The sequence below is a fragment of the Dufourea novaeangliae genome, unplaced genomic scaffold, assembly GCF_001272555.1.
Source record: "Dufourea novaeangliae isolate 0120121106 unplaced genomic scaffold, ASM127255v1 scaffold228, whole genome shotgun sequence".
NCBI classification, from domain to species: Eukaryota; Metazoa; Arthropoda; class Insecta; order Hymenoptera; family Halictidae; genus Dufourea; species Dufourea novaeangliae.
Window position 1 is genome coordinate 3,595,393 of NW_015374150.1, and position 20,318 is coordinate 3,615,710.

General features: G+C 33.1%; 5 protein-coding genes across 6 annotated transcripts; 3 read left to right on the plus strand and 2 right to left on the minus strand.

The window, feature by feature from the left end:
- Positions 1–957: 957 nt before the first annotated feature.
- Positions 958–3,504, minus strand: LOC107191698 (CCHC-type zinc finger protein CG3800-like). The gene is made up of 3 exons (XM_015580797.1): positions 3,409–3,504; positions 1,454–1,719; positions 958–1,342 (listed from the first exon to the last, which is right to left on the minus strand). Exons 2-3 carry the CDS (start codon positions 1,706–1,708, stop codon positions 1,334–1,336), a joined length of 264 nt encoding a protein of 87 aa, XP_015436283.1. The 5' UTR covers positions 1,709–1,719; positions 3,409–3,504; the 3' UTR covers positions 958–1,333.
- A 1,105-nt stretch (positions 3,505–4,609) lies between these two features.
- Positions 4,610–6,048, plus strand: LOC107191676 (splicing factor 45). Its single transcript, XM_015580773.1, has 4 exons — positions 4,610–4,770; positions 4,840–5,151; positions 5,232–5,660; positions 5,742–6,048. Exons 1-4 carry the CDS (start codon positions 4,654–4,656, stop codon positions 6,027–6,029), a joined length of 1,146 nt encoding a protein of 381 aa, XP_015436259.1. The 5' UTR covers positions 4,610–4,653; the 3' UTR covers positions 6,030–6,048.
- Positions 6,049–6,589: 541 nt separating this feature from the next.
- On the minus strand, positions 6,590–8,129 carry LOC107191660 (alpha-1,3/1,6-mannosyltransferase ALG2). The gene is made up of 2 exons (XM_015580753.1): positions 7,842–8,129; positions 6,590–7,643 (listed from the first exon to the last, which is right to left on the minus strand). Exons 1-2 carry the CDS (start codon positions 8,082–8,084, stop codon positions 6,663–6,665), a joined length of 1,224 nt encoding a protein of 407 aa, XP_015436239.1. The 5' UTR covers positions 8,085–8,129; the 3' UTR covers positions 6,590–6,662.
- LOC107191661 (vesicle transport through interaction with t-SNAREs homolog 1B-like) lies at positions 8,120–10,290 on the plus strand. 2 transcript variants are annotated; one of them, XM_015580756.1, is made up of 3 exons: positions 8,120–8,295; positions 8,850–8,981; positions 9,861–10,290. In XM_015580756.1, exon 3 carries the CDS (start codon positions 9,949–9,951, stop codon positions 10,288–10,290), a length of 342 nt encoding a protein of 113 aa, XP_015436242.1. In that variant the 5' UTR covers positions 8,120–8,295; positions 8,850–8,981; positions 9,861–9,948. The 2 variants fall into 2 exon arrangements, with proteins under 2 accessions (XP_015436242.1, XP_015436240.1); XM_015580754.1 differs by having other exon boundaries at positions 8,274–8,295; positions 8,855–8,981.
- A 1,348-nt stretch (positions 10,291–11,638) lies between these two features.
- LOC107191550 lies at positions 11,639–19,446 on the plus strand. The gene is given in 13 exon segments (XM_015580613.1): positions 11,639–11,696; positions 12,381–12,970; positions 13,301–13,411; positions 13,491–13,546; positions 13,549–13,638; positions 13,709–15,942; positions 16,029–16,158; positions 16,228–16,725; positions 16,793–16,936; positions 17,277–18,007; positions 18,071–18,472; positions 18,559–18,788; positions 19,173–19,446. Coding segments are annotated over 13 exon segments (5,490 nt in total). The 3' UTR covers positions 19,389–19,446.
- The last annotated feature ends 872 nt before the right edge of the window (positions 19,447–20,318 follow it).

A 20,318-nucleotide genomic window follows, 5' to 3' on the forward strand; every position in this document is an offset into this window, starting at 1 on the left:
AAAAGTAAACCCTATTAAATTTTTTGAAGTCAATTGCACTTCTCTATAAACGATTCGCTAGAAGCTGTAATTAAAAAGGTACATAAATATATGTAAAACAAAAAAATAAGCACTGATTTCATAACATGATATTATGACGTTATTAATAGAATATTTGTCAAGTATATAGGTAGATAGATTTAATTTACATTACAGTAAACTTTGTATAGGTATTACATGAAATGAGTACTTTCTATTCACTCTTTTTATTGGCACGATTTATATTTTACAGTGTATACAAAACAATCGAAAACATACGATGAATGAAGATAATTTTATTAACGATGCTTCTTCTGATAAAAAGTGTACTTCGCATTATGATGCCGCTTCTATCCTAGATTACGAAAGGACAGAAACAAAATTGTTTCAACAACGAGGAAAATAACTTTGTTAGCCATGGTTCTTATAGTAATGTCACTTAACAACAAAAATAAAATATATAGATAAAATGTAGAATATAAGTACGTAATTTAAATTTTGTATGAACTATGGAAATTTTACTGCAGTTTCGCATAGTACTAACAGGAGAGTTCTCAAAAAATTGCAAACATGTGATATAGTTAATACATTTTTATATATAAATACATAAAAACGCTATTCTAAAAATAAACGAATAAATATTTTGATGGTTCCGTATAAAAGATAATATAGGAAGAAATACAATAATCTCCACAAGAAAGCTACTTTTTGTGTGTACAAGTAGAATTGTGTAGGTCAATATGAGGGAAAATAAAGGAACAAAATTCTTTAAGTTAAAAACATAGCAAGTCACAGTTGTTATGCAGTCTATCTTGTGCAGGTTATGTATAATACTTTTTGGATCTTTGTCACAATTACCATATATTTGCTTGATATAAAAAAATATAATTACAATGTAACAAGTCAAACTTGTAATGTATAAAAGTTCAGTTGTTGTAATTTCAATCTTCTTTCCTATTGCTAATTACGTTTCCAAATGTTTTATTTAACTGAGTACTAAGTGCAACAAAACTAAAAGTTTATATAAATGTGGTTTTACCCGAAATACCAAATTCATTCAGGACAGTTGAATTTTTAATCAAATATGCTAGTTTTGAAGCAACTGTATCACCCAATACATCAACTAAAAATCCAGTTTTTCCAGAAATCATGAATTCTATTGGACCATCTGAGTTATGGGCAATCACTGGTTTACTTGTATACATTGCTTCAAAGGGAACAATACCAAAATGTTCATGGTGTGGTGTGTGTTATCAGAATTTTATAATAATGTAGATAGATATTTTGTTAATATCTGAAGGTGAACGAAGGAATATCACTTTATCTGTAACATGTAATTCATCAGTATTCCCCATTATTTGCAAATAATATTTTATGTTTTGAATATATTTATGAATAATAACAAACATAATAAATATATTAAATTCCTAATAACCTGTTTACAATCTTTTGCGAAGTGTCCAACACCGTTACAACGGTAGCAAACATCCTGAACCTCTTTGCAGTCACGTGCATAGTGTCCAAATTGGTTGCACTTGTAGCATTTGTCACGATCGCGTCCATAACCGCCTCCATGGTCATATCCACGGTCACTTCTACCACCACCGCCGCCTCCACCACCACCGCCTTGTGGACACTCTCGTGCAAAGTGCCCTATCTGGTTACACTTGTAACAAGTGCTTGAACTCATGTTTCAAACTCCTGTAAAATTAATTAGCCAAACTATTATGTACAGTTTGAGCAGATATTTCTGCTGAAAAATTCTAGTGTTTTATCAGAAACAAATTTTATTTGTACTATTTTAATCCAAGATAATAAATTACAACAAAATTCCATCAGTAACTAGAATACAATATAATAAACATATTATTACAGTCGTATAAATCAAGCATCATACAGTTAGAATTAATAATGCAAAAGTCTGTAATTGTTGAACAAAATAGAATATTATTACGAATATGTGACTCATAGACAACATAAAAATATAACCAAATTTTTGTAACTACAAATTATGGACAAATTGTTTTTAAAAATTTTATGTTAAGAGAAGCCGAACAGAGAAATGTGAAAAATAAGAGACACGTGGAAACAATAAGAATTATTCTCTTTCTTTCGATCTTTACAAAAATACAGAAATATATACGTATTATAACACGGGAAGGAGGTTCGTGAAATACGTAAAAGCTACTTTCAATAACGGAATAAAATTGCATTATGCACACGTGTTCTTTGTGATGCGTTGTGTATAACGAACATTGTTTCCGATGGGAGTATAAATATTTTGTGGCTGAATGGATAATCGCTGTTCGACCATTTCTCTATAAAATTCTCAAAAAATGATCATCCATCCTACAAACGTGGCTTGATCGTCCTCACTTTATACTGGTGTTACAGAAGTACGCCACGTTGAAAAATAGTATCCAAGAATTCAGTGATAGCTCCGCAGACTATTCAAATATATTTGGCCTTTCAACGAATAGTTTGGACGGCCTGAACAGAGTTTGGTTGCCTCGCCACGACCAAAAGATTTCAAACAATTGTAGTCTGCCAAATGACTCAAGTAGTGGGGTATCGGGGCTTTACGATCGGTTATCGATATTCTCCTTGCCCCGAAGTCTGATTGGTCACCGGTGATCGACCCGCGACCCGTAATATAAACATGCAGAATTAATCACGCATAAATAAAAATTTTAGTTTTTATTGCTTTTAATATACTTTCACCGTAATTTTATAATTAAATTGAAAGATTCTTCTGATAAAAATGAGTCCAAACTCGAATAATTTTTTCTGACACGTAATATCGCGATTCAAGTTGTGTATTATTGAAAATAGTCTGACGTCGAGTTTAGACTTATCATAAGGAAAATCTCGTCAATTTGTTTGTAACACTTTTATGAAAGTACATTTAAAACAGCAAATGTTTAGATTTTTTTAGCATAATTCATTCTGTGTGTTTACATTATAGGCCGGTGGCTAGTCAATGGCGGCCTTATGGACTGCGAAGAAAGGAAGCCATCGATAGCCGATCTCGAGCGGCTTGAAAAGTCAGAACTGTTCTTACTTTTTCAGGAGTTCGAACATTTTGCCAGGTTCGAACTCTGTTTGGACTGCTCATACTTTTTGTCAGGAGTCCGAATATGTTCGAATAGTTTGGTGATCCATCATTAAGTATATGCGCACGACAAAACGGGACGTATGTAGCGAGCCGAACATCAAAGGCAAAATGTTCTCCATAATACTGAAGAATCGAAATAAAAGTTCATTTACTGGATAACGAGAAAGTGAGTCGAAGAAGTTGAGGACCACGTGCAAAATTGCATAGAAAGAACTGCGGAGCCCGGCTTATCACGGCGTACAGTATTGTTCTTTACTATCAATGAAATGACTTACCTCAGGTACTCGATGAACACGAACAATGAATTCTCCTTCGATTGGATTTTACCGACGCGTTGGTGACAATGGGTTCGGGAGAAGTAACGTTTTCCTGGGAAAGCTCGAACCGATATTCAGCCGAGTGATTGTGAAGACCATCGATTAGAAGAGGGAAGATGGAATAACTGTTGTTACTTTGCCTGCTAAACTCCCGTTGCAACTATGACGGCAGCGTCTAACAAACTTGTTACCAGAGGGCTAACACACAACACTAATTCGTGCAAATTGTCCAATAATGTCGAATTGGTTGAATGAAAAGGTCATTTATGATTCAAATTATTTTGGGTTTAAGTCCAAGTTCATGGAATAAACTTTATAACCGAATTTATATGTGTGGTAAAGTTCAAGCAAAATAAAAAGGTTCCTTTCCTTTCTTCTCAAATAAATACAAATACGAACTACCATCGCTATCCAATACGAACGCCCCCTTTCGCACCACATATATTCGTAACCAACATAAGTTTAGAAACATATTTACTTTTTCTAGAGCTAATGCTTTCACAGCTGCCAATGTAATAATCATCAGACTTGGATAGGGAGAGATGCCAAGAAAAAGAACGCAGCAATCTAACACCGTTAAAAAATATTTTTAATCGTCATGCCTGGATGTATTTCTATATTTTACTAAATCCCTTACCACCACTAAATGCTGTAGCATCAAAAAGGGTTCTCATTTCAATTGGTGACCTTTGGTCTACAAGTTCGGTGTGATCACAGTAGAATGAACAAATATTTCAATCGATGGTGTGCAGTGTAGATGCATCTGGATGCATCTACAGTCTGAACAATTCTACTAGCTTATACAATTTTCTTGTCGTATCATTGAAAACATTTAAAGTAAATGAAATCTTATGAATTTAGTATATCTTTCTTATTCCTAAAATAACTACAAGTCAACCTTATTAAATCTTTTGAAGTCAGTTGTACTTCTCTGTAAGCGATTCTATTTCTTATGCATAAACAGTTGCATTCACATAGGGGCCGTAAGTAGGCACAAGTAGGCATTAGTGTTTAATACAAGTGTAGTATTTTTTAGTAAGAGAACGTAAAAAAATAAGGATTCGTTTCGTGACATTGACAGAAATCAAGATTAAGACATTATTATTATAATATTTATGAACTGTCGATTTGATAAAGTTTTATAACTGGATCATTCCACCAAATATAATGTTTTAATACAAACGTGACGTATAAAATACAGACATGTCACTATATGATGATTTTGATAAACATAGAACCTCCGAAAAGGTGGCTGGATGGTCATCAAGTATCAAATTGTTACAATCCCAGTTACAATTAAAAAAAGCTGCTACTACGCAGGTAAATTTCTTACATTGTAACATTTGAATTATGATAACAGTTAAGATTTTTAATGTTTTGTGTGACTAGCCCAAACGTGAACAATATAGAAAAGCCACAGCAGTATTAGCACCTGTGATTGATTTGAAATCAAAATCAAATAGAAATGTGGATAGAGAAGATGAGGGGCCACATAGTAATCCTCTTTCTTCCAGTAGTGTTGGTAGTATTGGAATAGGTGGCGAATTCGATTGGAATGTAATAAATGAATATGATCCTATGTGGCCTAATGAATATGATAAAGTTGTTAAGGAATTAAGAGACTTGCGAGATAGAGAACATGATCAAGAAACTGAAATGCGTAAGAGAAGACGTGATAGCTCACGTTTCGAAGATACACAGGTAATATATGATACTATGTTCAAAGAAAAAGAATAGGAGAACATCTTTCTGTATGAGAAGTAACATAAGCATTTGTCTAGACTTCCTCTGGGAATAACACAATGATTGCTCCTGAGAGAGATGAAGAAAGGACTCCAACATCTAGAAGTGTGGCAGGTGGAGCAGCTATTGCACCACCACCCTCTTTGCAAGAACCTACTGACCTTCCACCTCCAGCACCAAGGCAATCAACTAACATGGGATATGCAACATCATCCGTGGCAGCAAAAATAATGGCCAAATATGGATTTAAAGAAGGTCAAGGGCTTGGGAAAAAAGAACAAGGAATGTCTGTTGCTTTGCAAGTAGAGAAGACTAGTAAAAGAGGTGGAAGAATTGTTGGAGAAAGGGAACAACTTATGCCTCCACCACCACCTGTTGCAGTTTCTCCACCTCCATCACAACAAGCTCCTCTACAGCAGCCTTCCGAAGAGCCTAGTATTACAGAAATAATGAAATGTCCGAGCAAGGTTAATTTAAAAAAGCTTGTGGATACCATAAATTACTTAAGACTTAATGTAATTAATTACAAATATATCACTTTTATTTAGGTCGTTCTGTTGCGCAATATGGTTGGTCCTGGAGAGGTGGACGAGGATCTTGAACCTGAAGTAAAAGATGAATGTAACACAAAATATGGTGATGTTGCACGTGTTATTATTCATGAAGTAGCAGAGGTTGTTCCAGAAGAAGCTGTTAGGATCTTTGTAGAATTCAAAAGGATAGAAAGTGCTATTAAAGCTGTTGTTGATTTGAATGGACGGTTTTTTGGTGGAAGACAAGTTAAAGCAGGTTTTTATTCCAGTGAGAAACTCGACAATTTACAATTAATGGACTAACTTCTTATTTAATAAATGCAACAACAAAATTATTCGAAATAAATGTATTGATTATATTGTGTATCAGTTAGTACAGTATATCATGATTTTACTATCACGCTCGTGTCATAATTGATTCCCATGAAAAGAATTGTCGATAAATTAATGTCACGAAAAAATGACGAAGTTTACATAAAAGTCAACATATTAAGAAACATTTGAAATTATATTTAACTTCAAATTGAATAAGATGTAATATAGCTGAAACATTTTTATATGTATCATACAATTAATGATCTGAATGTAACATAAACGTCATGTGCACAGTAAGTATAAAAGATAAATATACATAAAAATTCATTTCTATCCTAAAAATAAATAAACGAATAAATATTTCGATGTTTTTAGTACAGTTGACAATATAGGAAATATAGGTCAATATAAAGGAAAATGAAGGAACATCATTTTTCTAGAATTGAAAATAGCAAGTAATAGTTGCAATACAGTCTATCTTCTGCAGGTTTATGTATGATACTTTCTAGATCCTAGAACCTTGTCACAATCACCATATATTTGCTTGATATAAAAAATATAATTAACATGTAATAAGGCAAAAATTCACTTGTAGTATATAAAACTTTAGCTGTTATAATATTATTCTTCTTTCTTACTGCTAATTAAGTCTTCAATAGCTTCATTTAACTGAGCAGTAAATGCAGCAAAACTAAAAATTTTCATAAATCTGTCTTTACCCGAAATACCAAATTCGTGCATGAGAGTTGGATTCTTAATCAAATATGCTAGTTTTGAAGCAAATGAATAGCCTGATAAATCGACTAAAAATCCAGTTATTCCAGAAATCACAGATTCTTTTGGACCCCCGGAATTATGGGCAATCACTGGTTTACTCGCATACATTGCTTCAAGGGGTACAATACCAAAATGTTCATTTGGTGGTGTGTATATTAAAATTTTACAATGATGTAGAATAGATATTTTGTCAATATCTGAAGGTGAACGAAGAAATATCACTTTATCTGTAACATGTAATTCATCAGCAAGCCCTATTAATTCTAGATAATGTTCTACATTTTCTTCAACTCTTTTATCGTATCCTCCTGCCATAATTAAATGCACTGTTTTATATTCATCATCTGTTAAGTACTTTTTAAGTTCTGCCAATGCTTCTATTGCCAATCCCAAATTCTTTTTTCGTTCGTATCTGTTAATTGATAGTAATATAATACTATCTGGTGGTAATTTTTTATCAAGTACCCTTTCCAAAGACATGATTCTAGTTTTGTCAAAAAAATCTGTGTTAATAGAAGGATATAATACTTCAGGTTCAACTTGTAATCTTTTGAAAGTATCCTTAAATACACCACGTGTGTATAAGCTATTTACAAATATTTTTTGCGCCATTCCAGTTGTGATTTCTTCCAAATAATTTAATGGTACACGATATAATTGTTTAGCAATGCCTCCTGGTTGAGACAACAGCTGATCTGGATGATGGCAATAATATATTACATATGGAATTCTCAGACGAAGAATAGGAATGCATACAGAAACTAAGTCACAGAATACAATTTCTGGTCGATGTTCGCAAAAAATGATGTAACTAGCTGCATATATCTGAAAAAAAAAATAGAGCATTGAAATGAATTTATAAGAGGTATATAGTCTCTTGCAGATCACAAAATCACAAATAAATAGTCCTCTTGGAGCCATCTTTTAGAGCTCGCTATATCTTGTACACCAACTATACAACTAAACAATTGTTTTCCCACCTGTACCAACAATCACATATTAAAGCAAGTGAAATTAGCTCACCATTCGAATGTAAGCAAAAAGTGCGAAGAATCTACCCAAAATATGCGTGGGTAGCCAGTCTCCAACAACTGTGACGGGAATTGTTCCATCTTTAGTTTCGGAAAAACAGTGATCTGGATCATGATGAGTTGTCACGAAATTAACATCGTGACCTTTTTTCTTTAAAGCTAACGCTGCATCGACTACTAATCGTTCGGCACCTCCAATTCCAAGGTCCGGGTGTAAAAATGTAATTCGCGTCATTTCTATTAATTATTTAATAACAGTAAATATAATATTTAAAACGGAAAATAGAAGGTGTCAGTCAGTGTCAGTGGTACTACCGGTCTGATCTAACCAGATCTAACACCTGTTAGTCTTTTAAGGCTACTTTTAACACGACGATCAACATAGATAACATCCCGCTTGTCAAATCATAAGAATAGCCAAACGAATCAACGGATGTTTATTCAATGTAAGAATAGTTTAAATCTGCTAGAATTTGTTCGTGTTGTTACAATCAGTGAAAAATGTAATTGAATGTAACCATAATTAAGGAATGGCAGATTTTATGCATTTGTATAGTATATGTATATGTAAATATGTAGAATACATAAATTCTCATCGAGTAAAAGCTTTTCAATCTAGGTAAACTATTATAGATACAGATTTTTGAGATTTTAACTTATATCGCATACAGAACTAAATACATATTGTTCGTTGTTGCTTGTTTTTAGTAATATCTTTACTGAACCAAAACTAATTCCGAAACATCATTTTTAAGGACACAAACAATATTAAATAGTTCTTTTGAAATATATTTCAAAAATATATATATAGAAACATTCCCCCTCGCCGCCGCAAGTCTCTCTAGGGTTAATGAAGCTTTGACAACGTATTTATTTGATATCTAATCTCTAGAAGTCTTTAATAAGAGGAGTTACTTTTTCTTCAATTTTTGTTTGATGATTTTAGAAAATTTGAATTTACATAAAAATTCACTGGTTAGTAACCATAAATGTATGTAAGTGCAGGGAAGAAATTGGAATCAATTGGAATCAAGCGAGCGTTGCTAACCACGATTGCTGCACTACAAACAACGAATGACAGTACAATATAGAAGTTGATAAATCTTATCATCCTTTACGACTTAACAAAAAGGTAAACTTATTTAAATAATTGTCATCAATTATGTCGAGCATTAGAAAAAGTGTGATTACGGAAAATGATAAGAAACGTCTGAAAGAATCATTTTACTTGATGGATAGCAATGCTGATGGTTATTTAGATTATCATGAAACGAAAGCTGCACTAAGGGCTTTAGGTTTTACAGTTAAAAAATCGTATGTTCTGGCAATTATACGTATGTACGATAAGCACGGTCGTAATAAAATTTGTTTGGATGATTTTAATTATGTTGGTATGTTGAACATAGTAGTAATAGTTAAAATATTTTTACAGTGTATCCCATTTTAATATTTCCATATGATTATCTCCCAAATTGTTGTGCGAAAAAATCATTCAGAACATCTTATAATGAATATATTTTTTTTTCTAGATTGAAGTACTTTTTAATTGTTTAAGGTGATTTTTCTTTTTTTTTAATGGTACAATGCTTTTTTTTAGTTGGACATGTAGTCTACATCCAGTCATTTAGAATCTAGTGTCATTAAGTAGCCTGTTATTTAAAATGAAACACTTTATAAATTAATTACATATGTATTGATTTATATAATTTTCATGTCTGTGCAGTATTAGAAAAATTGAGTAAACGAAGCTTTTTAGATGAAATAAAGATTGCATTTAAGTTGTTAACAAATAATTCTACATGTGATAAAATAACATTAGAAGATTTACAAATATTTAACGAAAAACTTGAGTGCAACTTAACACTTGAAGAAATGGAACTCATGATTAAAGAGTTTGATTTGGACCAAGATGGTTCTAGTAAAGACGATTTTAGTCCATTAATAAAGCTTGACATTATATTCTTTGTGTTTTGAAAGTATAAATAATAATTAATAATACTTATGGTTTTAGTTAATGAAAATGAATTCATAGAAATTATGATGGATCTTGGGATTTAAAAGAGTTCTAGTTTCTGTCATAATTTCACATCACTATCACAATGAATGTTGGAATCAATTGGGAAGAGGAGCACCGGCGTACATTACAAGATAGCTTTGCCGCATTGGACCGCTCTGCACAATCAATTGCACGGTCACAAACTGTTGCTGCTCAGAGTGAACAAATAGGGACAGAAGTATTATCTGAATTAGGTGACCAAAGAGATCGATTGTTGCGAGCGAAAAGACGATTATCAGAAACAGATGAAGAATTGGATAAAACAAGGAGAATACTGAATATTATGAAAAGGAGAGTGTTAATGAACAAATTTGTATTAGTTCTAATAATATTGTTGGAAATAGCTATACTTGGTATTATTGTGTATCTAAAGTTTTTCCATTGATAATACAGTGTATTATTTAATTTCTATTTATATGTGTACATTGTACATACATGTATTTTTATTTCATTAATGTATCATATGTACTGTATATATAAATTACTTAAGATTGCATTATGAATAAAATGTTATAACTAATATACTCAGAAGTGCTACAATAAAATTATGTAACTTTAGAGTTACTGATCAAGTATTAAATCAGATCTACCAATTATACAAAAGGGACTTGTAACAATATTTGTAACTGATAGAAGAGAATCTGCAATAACAGTCACTTCAATGATTTTTGTATGTAGTATAGCTGAATGTAGCTAATAGTCGTAATTTAGATTTTAGATATTACAATATCAAAAGATATAATATAGATTTTACAATATATGTTATTCCTGAATTTACTGTTCTCATGACGTAGAAGTTGTTAAAATCACAGGCTTATATGTAAAAATATACCAATTGCCAAAAGGTAATTGTGCGTATTAAGATTCTTATATCACGTTATTAGATAAAAAAGATATAAAAACAAATAAAAAAGGAACGTGTAAAAAGTCACATTACTAAAATGTTCATTCACGGTTTATATAGAACAATATAGAATAAGTTATCGTATAGATAAGTCAAAAAATATATACTTCTGTGCGTCTGTGCGTCCTGTTTCATGAATGCCTTTACTGAAGCGTCGCATATTTTTGTTCCCGCCAAATCATATTAAATTGCGTAATATGAACGAGGTATACGGGTGTAACAAAAGCGTTGTGAGTCCCTGAAATGGGTCAATCGTTCGCGAGGTGATTAGAAACAAAGTTTTCCTCAGTTTTCCTTAGCAAAAATGTTATCCAAGCAGGCTTTGTTAATAAGATGTTAACAAAAAACCCCGACCAATCGCAACGCGTAGCCAACACTACGCGCTCGGCCGATAGACTCGGATTCTGATTGGTCGGAGTTTTTTTATTAATACTTCATTAGCATAGCCTGCTCGAATAACATTTTTGCTAAGAAAAAACTTGTTCTAAATCACCTCGCGAGTGACCCATTTCAGGGATCTATAACACTTTTGTTACACCCTGTATAATAATCCATTTATGCTAATAAAAATAACACTCAGAATTCATGCTTTATCGGTAACGTTGGAGATTGACACTATTTGACACTAAAGTCATAACGGGGTTCCTAGGACCCCACAAAATCTGGCCCATCTGGCCACGAAAAAGCATTGGATAACAGGTCTATTGATACATCTCATCTGTGGCTGTATCAAGTGTTTAATAGTTATCGACAGGGCGAACTGGAAATTAGAACGATTGAGGACGAGCAAGAATCTTTAGTATTTTGTGATTCAATACATGGTCGGGTCATGGCGTATGTTAATGTCGCTGAATGGAAAACTGATCAAGTGTGCGAATGGTTAAAAGGTGTGAAAAAACGTGTTTTTTTTTTATAAATTTACTAAATCGTTTATTATATTTCCAGAAATGAGTGATTTTTCTTAATCGTCTGTCGTTGAAATTTGCGTGTGAAAATACACTCTTGGCATGTATACGCCCGCATTTCTCTCTTCTCTCCTCTCTTCGTTTGATCACTCATTTTATTATATGTGTAAAACAGTGCTGATTCATTTAATCGCTCGTCTCAAATAGATACTTGCCTTACGGATAGTGTATTACTTCAAAAACAAATGAATTCTAATTGTAAAAAATGACTTGTGAGCATAAGCAAAGGCTTCATTCGTCTCTGCAGTATGTATTTAAGTTCATTGTTTACATACACTTCAATGAATGATCTTCACTAATCTGGAGTAATACATATTCAAAGTATGAAACACTATTCAGGTTTAATATATCATCTTCTAATGAAAATAATTTTCTTTTAAAGTGATTCTTTTAAGTTTTTATTTTATAAACTAGTTTACAAAAACTGGAATCTAATTTGTTTATTATGGGTCTTTTTAAACTCACAATAATATATAAATTAAATTAAGTTCTATTCAGCTTCTTATTATATTGAGATATGGACATTTACTTATAGTTTAGTTATCATATCTGTTTTTCATTGAGATTAATGAGACTTTCATAAAGTGTAAATTATTTTTGTTATAGGCTTAGATAATTCTGTACTCCCTTATGTGCACAGTTTTACAAATCACAGCGTTAGTGGGCAACAGTTACTGAGTTTAAGACCTGAAGATTTAGAACACCTTGGAGTATTAAAACTTGGCCATCAGGAAATTATTCTAGAAGCTGTAGAGTATTTAAGGAATTTTCATTATGAGCTCGATCGTGAAAACCTGCAATTATTGGCATTACGACTATCCTGCCAAGCACATAGTCTGCAGAATGAGCTATCCCGTGAAACAGATTCTAAGCCTGTCACCACTCAAACTTTATCTGATGTAGCATCTGTTATAACAGCTGTAAAGCCTTTAGTGAGATGGCTTGATCGTCCTCCGTTTTCTGGACAGTTGGAATATAATGATAAAAAAACTGAACTAATGAAACTAGCTTTGGAAATGGCTACATGTGCACAAAGAGATAGATTCGCAGAGAAGCCAATAGAAGAGATCAGAACAATTTGCGGGCAACTGGCTAAATTAGCAGATTATATAATACAAGATATAACTGATCCTATGATATTACAGCCGGCTAGTTTAGATTTGGCTACATTAAAAAAGAAGCCAGGAGATGACTTAGTAAGTCTTAAAATAAACAGAATTATTATAGTTGAAAGAAAGTGATATTTTCCATGATGCTTTCTCTTCCTTAAAATAAATCTATAATGCATGCAGTATACACAGTGTAATGACATAAATTGTAGAACATTGTGGTTTGTAATCATTGTGGAAGAAATTATCTGCTGCATCCTTTATAGATAAGCCTGCAACCACTGAACCAACACAACTCTAACTTCCTGTACAGATACTTGTTTCATAGTATATAATTAAATTACTATCAGAGAACATATTGTTTATAATCATATATTACGAAAGATCGACATTTTCAAATATTATCCTGTTTTTCAGGGATTTTATATTTTACCATCGTTTCACGGAGCTCATCAAATTGCTGAAATTAAATTTGGATCAGCTGCTCATCAATGTGGTAAAATGGAAGAAGGAGATGAAATAGTTCAGGTATTCTCGCAATCTTGCTTGTCAGTTGAGTGTCGATAAGTGATAACATTGAATATTAATCACGAAATAAATATTTTAGGTAAATTATCAGACTGTAGTCGGTTGGGAACGAAAGAACCTTTTAGAATTATTTCGCGAACATCATATACAACAAGATGGCAACATAATCTTCCATCACCAAGACCAGAATTATTGACCATACCAGATTTTACAATGCCATTACCAAGGTACATACGTATACATATTGTTTTTACATTTATATTATATCGCATGATATTAATTTAAAAATTTGTTTAGGCACATGCCAAAGAATCCGAGTCCAGAACCTGCAAGTATTTTAGATACAGTCAATATATTAGACACAATGATCATAGATAGTAGTGACTCTGATAGTGAAACAGAACCGCCTCTATCAATTCGATTATATTCTACAAAACCAAGAAATTCAGTTCAAAGACGAGCTACTATAACTGGTGCTAGTCCCACTACTAAACATGGAATTGATATTGAACAATTCTGGAAAGAATTGAAGCAGGAGCATAGTACGAGTTCTCAGTTACGGGACAAAGCAGCATCTTGCGCTCACGGTTTAGATAATGTCCCTTCGAATTTACGACCACAATCGTGTTTGACTATAGAACACAGTAAACGAAAGAAGAGGTCTGATATGCAAACTGACGATAAAAAGTTGCAGTTTCAAGAAAAATCTGTTAAATCTGATGTTCCTCAGATAGATAATACAGTTAATGTTATACACGAAGCGAAGGATGAATGTAAAACTGTTCGAAATTATGAGGAAATTTTAACTACTAATAATACTACAATTTCCAGCAAAACATCTCCAACATCTGCTAATGTTACCAATAACAATAATTTCGGTGATACAAGTGTGCCTTTAGACGAGTGCAACAATTTTATTAGAGATAGACATAGTAATAATAAGAATATACTAGGCGGTAAAGAATCTAGTTCGTGTGCTGTTAAAGAGCGAGGTAAATTGGATAAGAGTTATAGCACACCTGCATATGATTTAATGGACACTGACGATGTTGAAGACAGAAAGCAAAAATTATTTTATACGTTCCAGTCGTCTACAAATAATGTAAGCAATGTATCCACGAGTAAGACTGATATTGAATTGAATTCTACGAGTTTAGATAATCAACAAAAGTTAAAAGATATTGGTGATCAGCAACAATGTACTCACGTGGTCATTGATAATAATATTAAGAGTGAAGAGCAAAATAGTAAAGAACAATTTGTTGAAACGTTTCAACACTCCGATTTACCGAAAATATTTGTACATAAGATAATCGATGCGAGTCACGGAAACAGTATAGAAAATAACCAAAGCAATAACGAATGTATTATTTCCGATGTAAATAAATACGACAAAAGAAATATAACGAATAATTCAAATGCTGAAATGGGAAATACGTCACAGGCGTCTAACACTCAAATTTTGGCAAGTAATTCAAGTTCGAAATATGAAGTAAACGAAGATAAGTCACAGTCGTCGTATAATTACGTACAAAATAATATCGAGAACAATACAAATTTGAGTAGTTTTGGTAAAATTCTGCAAACGTTCAATTCCGTTCCAGTAGAACATTCGAAGTTAGGAGAAAAAAAGTCTTCTAATGTATCGACGAAAGAAAGAACACCAGTCCAAGAACAAGTACGGACAAATTGTGATTTGGATTCTGCTGAAGATGACATACAGAAAATTACTCAAAACATTCCTCAAATACAGATCAGTCAAAAAATTCAGAATGATAACACAAAAATTAAAGATGCGGTTAATCAAGCAAAGACGGTACTACCAGGCAAATACGCAGAGCTAACTAAGACCGACTCTACTAAGAAGCTAGAACCTAAATCTCATTTAATACCTCCAGACCCCCCTCCACGTAAATATTATACAAAGTTGACGACATCACATTTTGATAATGCTTCAAAGGCTTTCGAAGATCAAGAAAAACTTTATGCATCTCAAAGACCTAATGTTAGAAGAGATTTAAAAAAGCCAGAGTATTATGCGGAAAATCATATTAAAAGCAACATGGATCTTCAAGAAAAGCAAGATTATTTAGACGCTTGTAATAATTTTACAGAAAGATCAATCGAATACATTGATGAAGTAAACAATTTAGGTAACGAACGTAGACCTAGCTCAAACCTGGATTCTTTATTTGTAGAATACAATGATAAGCAGGTAAAAGAAGACAAGTCTATCTGTGATAAGTATGAACCTTTCGGTGAAAAATATGGTTACGCGAGTTCGACAATGGACGGCCATAATCCTGAATTATATTCGCAAACTATGGATTCTCTAGATGGTTCATGCTCTTCAAAGCAATTACAATCCCTAGAACATAAACTTAAAAATTCGGAAAAAGAGAAACATTTAGAAAAAGGTGTGGTTAACAAAGCTATGATGGTAGCCAGAAGTATTGGACTACATGGAAGTTTAAGTAAATCTTCTAGCAGTAGTCCCAGAAGTAGTAGGAAACGGAGCATATTGTTTGCAAGTAAGCATCGGATGTATAAAAATCGTTTATTTGCAAGTGTGCATATATCCATTAATATTATAACCTTTGTATTACATTTTCGTCAGGAAGGAGAAATATTTCCGTTAAAGATATAGGTGCTGGTGATTTAGAAGGGTGGTTAACTTATCGTACAAGAGGTGCTGGTGGTGCTTGGGCTAAAGCTTGGTTCGTCTTAAAATGTTCTTCCTTATACAGGTTTGTCGAATGAATTCTAATATTCTTGTATGTGTATATCGTACAATATTTAATTCGTTGTATTTATAGATTTAAAACTCAAACCAGTATGAAAGCAGATTGCCTCATAGCTTTGACTGGATTCACCGTGTCGCGAGCGTTCGAAGTAAAGTCTAGAAAATTTGCGTTCAAAGTTTACCATACAGGAACGGTATTTTATTTCGCTGCAGACACGGAAGACTCGCTTACTTTGTGGTTAGAGGCAATTAACAAAGCAACTTTGGGCACCGATAGTCATAGTAGAAATAGCGCGCTTTTCAGTGAAACGGACGAGAGCGACGGCGAACAAAAACCGAAAGTTAAAAACGCTCAAACACTAGAATATAAACCAAATTTGGAAAAATCGTTCGGGTCGTTGAACAAAGTTGTTCGCAAGGATTCTTCTGGATACAAGGATCATGAAATGAGCGGTTCCAGCTTGGACAGGAAATATTTAAAATTTCTCGGTACAAGAAATCATAATGTACCAGTACCAACGGCACAATTTCGAAGTTACAGAAGAGTACTTCCCACATCTACCCCCAACAAGTAAATTGATATAGTAAGAAATGCTTCGTGTAAGATGAGAATGCAATATTAACAACTTTTTTTTTAGGAAACAAGATTCTGTCCTGAACTCGTCAGACTTACAAATGACAATTGCAGGAAGCACGTTTTATGGATTGTGCGCATCTCAAAGTGCTACGGATATGTCGAGTAGTACTCAAGATATGGGGGATTATAGGCGCACAACGGACAGGTAAATACATAAATCTAATACTGTAGAGATAACAGTTTTATTGCTTATTCAAATGTGCGTACTGTACTAAATCAAAGTTACTAACCATACTACTCTTTTTAAATGTAGAAATAGATTCTAAGTCATAAAACGATAAGATTGTCACGCTGCACAATTTATAATAAAACAATAGACAGAAATTATTGATTAACTTTATTTTACACACTAATAGTTTGTGCACGTCTTTCCATGGTTTATTACGTTCCTCCACTCCATCCTTAATTGTGCGAACTTTTCAAATTTTTTTGTCCGTTGTACATCTATATTTAGAGCAACTAGTAAAAGGATGTTTAATATACAGGTGTGTTACTAGCAGAAACAGAAGACCGGACGAATTACAAGGTTTTATCACGTTAGAGGAATTTATGTTGTCGCAACAAGACGATCGGGGACAAGTAACAAGAAATAGATCGGTATCACCGCATATAACACCATTGACCAGCGATCATGTTCATGTTCAGCACAGAAATTTTCATGACAGCGGAACAGTTAATGAACAATCTAAAACTACCACCGAGGCAGTGATCAGTAATAATGTTGTACATGCCCGAAGTAAAAATAATGGTGAAGTAGTAAATGCTACTACGTCATACGGATATGCGAGAAATACGGATAGTTTACACGCACGGCAGTTAAGCGGCGATTTCGATTCGGAGAGAAGCGAAAATAGGGGAGAATCGTCAAAATATTCAACCCAGAAGAAATCAAGTGAGCCCAGTTACATGCACAAAAGAAACGCAGCGGAAGGCTCAAGTTCTCAACAAGTGAAACCTTGCGATTCGACTCATTTGAGAAATGTTACAAGCGATTCGAAGCAATCAACTTCTTTCTACCATAGTAAATCAGAGATGGGTGAACAGTTGGATAGACAAGCAAGTACGGTTTGCGACTATAGTTCGAATGCTTGCGCGTATCCTCAACCTTTAAATCATCATGAAACCTCTAGATCGTATGATTATTATTCAGTAAAAAATGTTAGTAATTTCGCGGAGGATATGAAATCAGTGCCTAAACGACTTGTTCGAAATGACGGTAAGAGTTTCGTACGGAAATACTAATCTTGTAGTGTACGAAAATAATAAGTTCACTTTTCAGGTTGTTCTGGATCTAGTACCGATCTCACATATCACGCCTCGTACGAAACATTACAACGTGCGAAGAAAGAGGCAACCGTGAGTCGCAAGGGAAGCTTCAACTTAACGAGTCGCCGTGATCATTCGTTCTCGGATAAGCATTGGTTGGATTCTTTGCGACGAAGCGATAAGAAGGATACCGATTCTGATAAGACGCGTTTGAAAAATGTAGCGCAGTATCAACCGCCGCCAATTCCGACATCCCCGTTTGAACAAGAAGGAATGACAGCTGCGTTCGAAATGCATTTGGATAAACGTGAACAGGTCCAAAAGCCAAGTCGTTTGAGAAATTTATTTGGCAATAAATGTCAGCAGAAACCTTGTACGCTTGATCTACCCAAAGAAACGCAGAAAACTTTGCTAGGTAAATTAATACATTGCGGTTTGACAATGGAAAACTATAATTTAACAAAAAAAAAAAAGAAATGAATAATTTTAATGTTTTCGTAGGTTCTCCAAGATTACATAGAGCACTCTTCCGTGAGAAATGTTACAATCAAACACGATTACCTAGCCGTTCCAATAGCCAAAGTCCTGGTGATAGTGGGATCAGTCAGTCTGTTAGTTCATTCAGCGGAAATAGTCCACAAACACTCAGTCAAAGCTTCACTTCAGTTAGTTCTGTTAGTGATTGGAGTCCAGATACGCCATCACCATGCACTGCAAACGTAACATCAAGTGTAAGTATTTCAATAGTGTAGTTCGCATCTTTGTTACAAAAAGTATTAACCATTATTAAATTATTTATTAAAGTTTATGTACAGTTTTTTATTTTATTGATGATTGCAAATGTTTTAATGAGGTTTTATTATAAACGCAGAGACTGTGCTACTTTACTACAAATTATTTATTTAATCGATTAGATAGTCATCATTGCATTCTGTAATGTTCTATTCATAATGTTTCGATAAAACAATGGCTATCACGCCATCCACTGAAAATCTAACTAAACTTTTGCACTCGTTCGGTATTATATTTTGCACATTGATGCATGGTATAAATGATGAAAATTCACGAGTTAGTTACATCAAACGTTTATCCTGATATGACAAATTTGTTTTCAGAGTGGTGCAAGTTATCCTGCATGTCAAAAAGGATTCACTGGCACGGGTAGACATTCGTTAAATCCGCCGACATTACCTTACATACCACCACCCACATCACCACCGCCTGATTATCCTGGTTTAGAATATCCACCAGTGTTCGAACCTGGTACTTATTCTCTCTTGGATGCTTCGTTACTGCGTAATCGGAGTAAAAGAAATCGAGACACTCATTAACCGATGATATCATACTTAGTTCATTGATCTACACGATAATAGCCAAAGATAATTTTTTTTCTCGCTATTCATTAATATAATCAGGTGTTTTGAATGAGGAATTTAAGAATTTACTAGTATTTTTCTATAAAGTATTCAAATTTAACCGTCCATTTTATAACCATTTGAATGTTATCGAAATCATTTTGTATAAATTGAAATTGTAAACTGTCCACTCTCAATGATACGGATGAATTGTAATATATATTATCTGAGTGGATGACTGAAATTAATATCATGTACCATTGTCTTCATAGATATACTGGAAATACTGTGTGTATGTAATTCAAACAAATTCCATTTTGTTATTTTATCATTTTTTGTAGTTACTGTTATTATAAAGGAGTAAATCAAGACATTTCATTGTATTCTCTAAAATATTTCAAAGGAGTATTATTTAAACATTTATTGTACATGAATTGTATAATCCTATGTTAACTAATGAGAACATGCATATATTTACGCATAGAACATTATAAGGCCAGTCTGTTTTTATGTAAAGAGCTATTATAAAACCATAATAATGTATTATTTGCCGAATAATTATACAGAACAAATTAATTTTTGATACACAATAGTACCATTCAATGTATTTCTATTTTGATTTTGATGTGGAATGGCCTATGTTTATCATACATGTACACACATAGAAAGTTTTACTACAAATAGTCTTAAATGCTGATGCTGGAAGTGCTCTTAAATATTAATAATATATAAAAATAATAGAAATTACTTTTCAAACAAATATTTGGAAAATGTTATTGCATAACACAGTTTTAAAAGTTATTTATGAATTATTTTAAATACATTAATATATCATACGTGTACACATACATTTATATGTAATGTAATGATATGTAAAGTGCCTACATATCTTCTTTATATAATTTT

What these genes read in the sequence shown, in the direction of transcription:
- LOC107191698 (XM_015580797.1), bottom strand. Translation starts at nt 1,708, where the DNA reads ATGAGTTCAAGCACTTGTTACAAGTGTAACCAGATAGGGCACTTTGCA.
- LOC107191676 (XM_015580773.1), top strand. Translation starts at nt 4,654, where the DNA reads ATGTCACTATATGATGATTTTGATAAACATAGAACCTCCGAAAAGGTG. An exon ending in AAAAAGCTGCTACTACGCAG is followed by an intron (nt 4,771 to 4,839) that starts GTAAATTTCTTA and finishes TTGTGTGACTAG; the next exon opens with CCCAAACGTGAACAATATAG. An exon ending in CACGTTTCGAAGATACACAG is followed by an intron (nt 5,152 to 5,231) that starts GTAATATATGAT and finishes GCATTTGTCTAG; the next exon opens with ACTTCCTCTGGGAATAACAC.
- LOC107191660 (XM_015580753.1), bottom strand. Translation starts at nt 8,084, where the DNA reads ATGACGCGAATTACATTTTTACACCCGGACCTTGGAATTGGAGGTGCC. An exon ending in TTTTTGCTTACATTCGAATG is followed by an intron (nt 7,644 to 7,841) that starts GTGAGCTAATTT and finishes TTTTTTTTTCAG; the next exon opens with ATATATGCAGCTAGTTACAT.
- LOC107191661 (XM_015580756.1), top strand. Translation starts at nt 9,949, where the DNA reads ATGAATGTTGGAATCAATTGGGAAGAGGAGCACCGGCGTACATTACAA.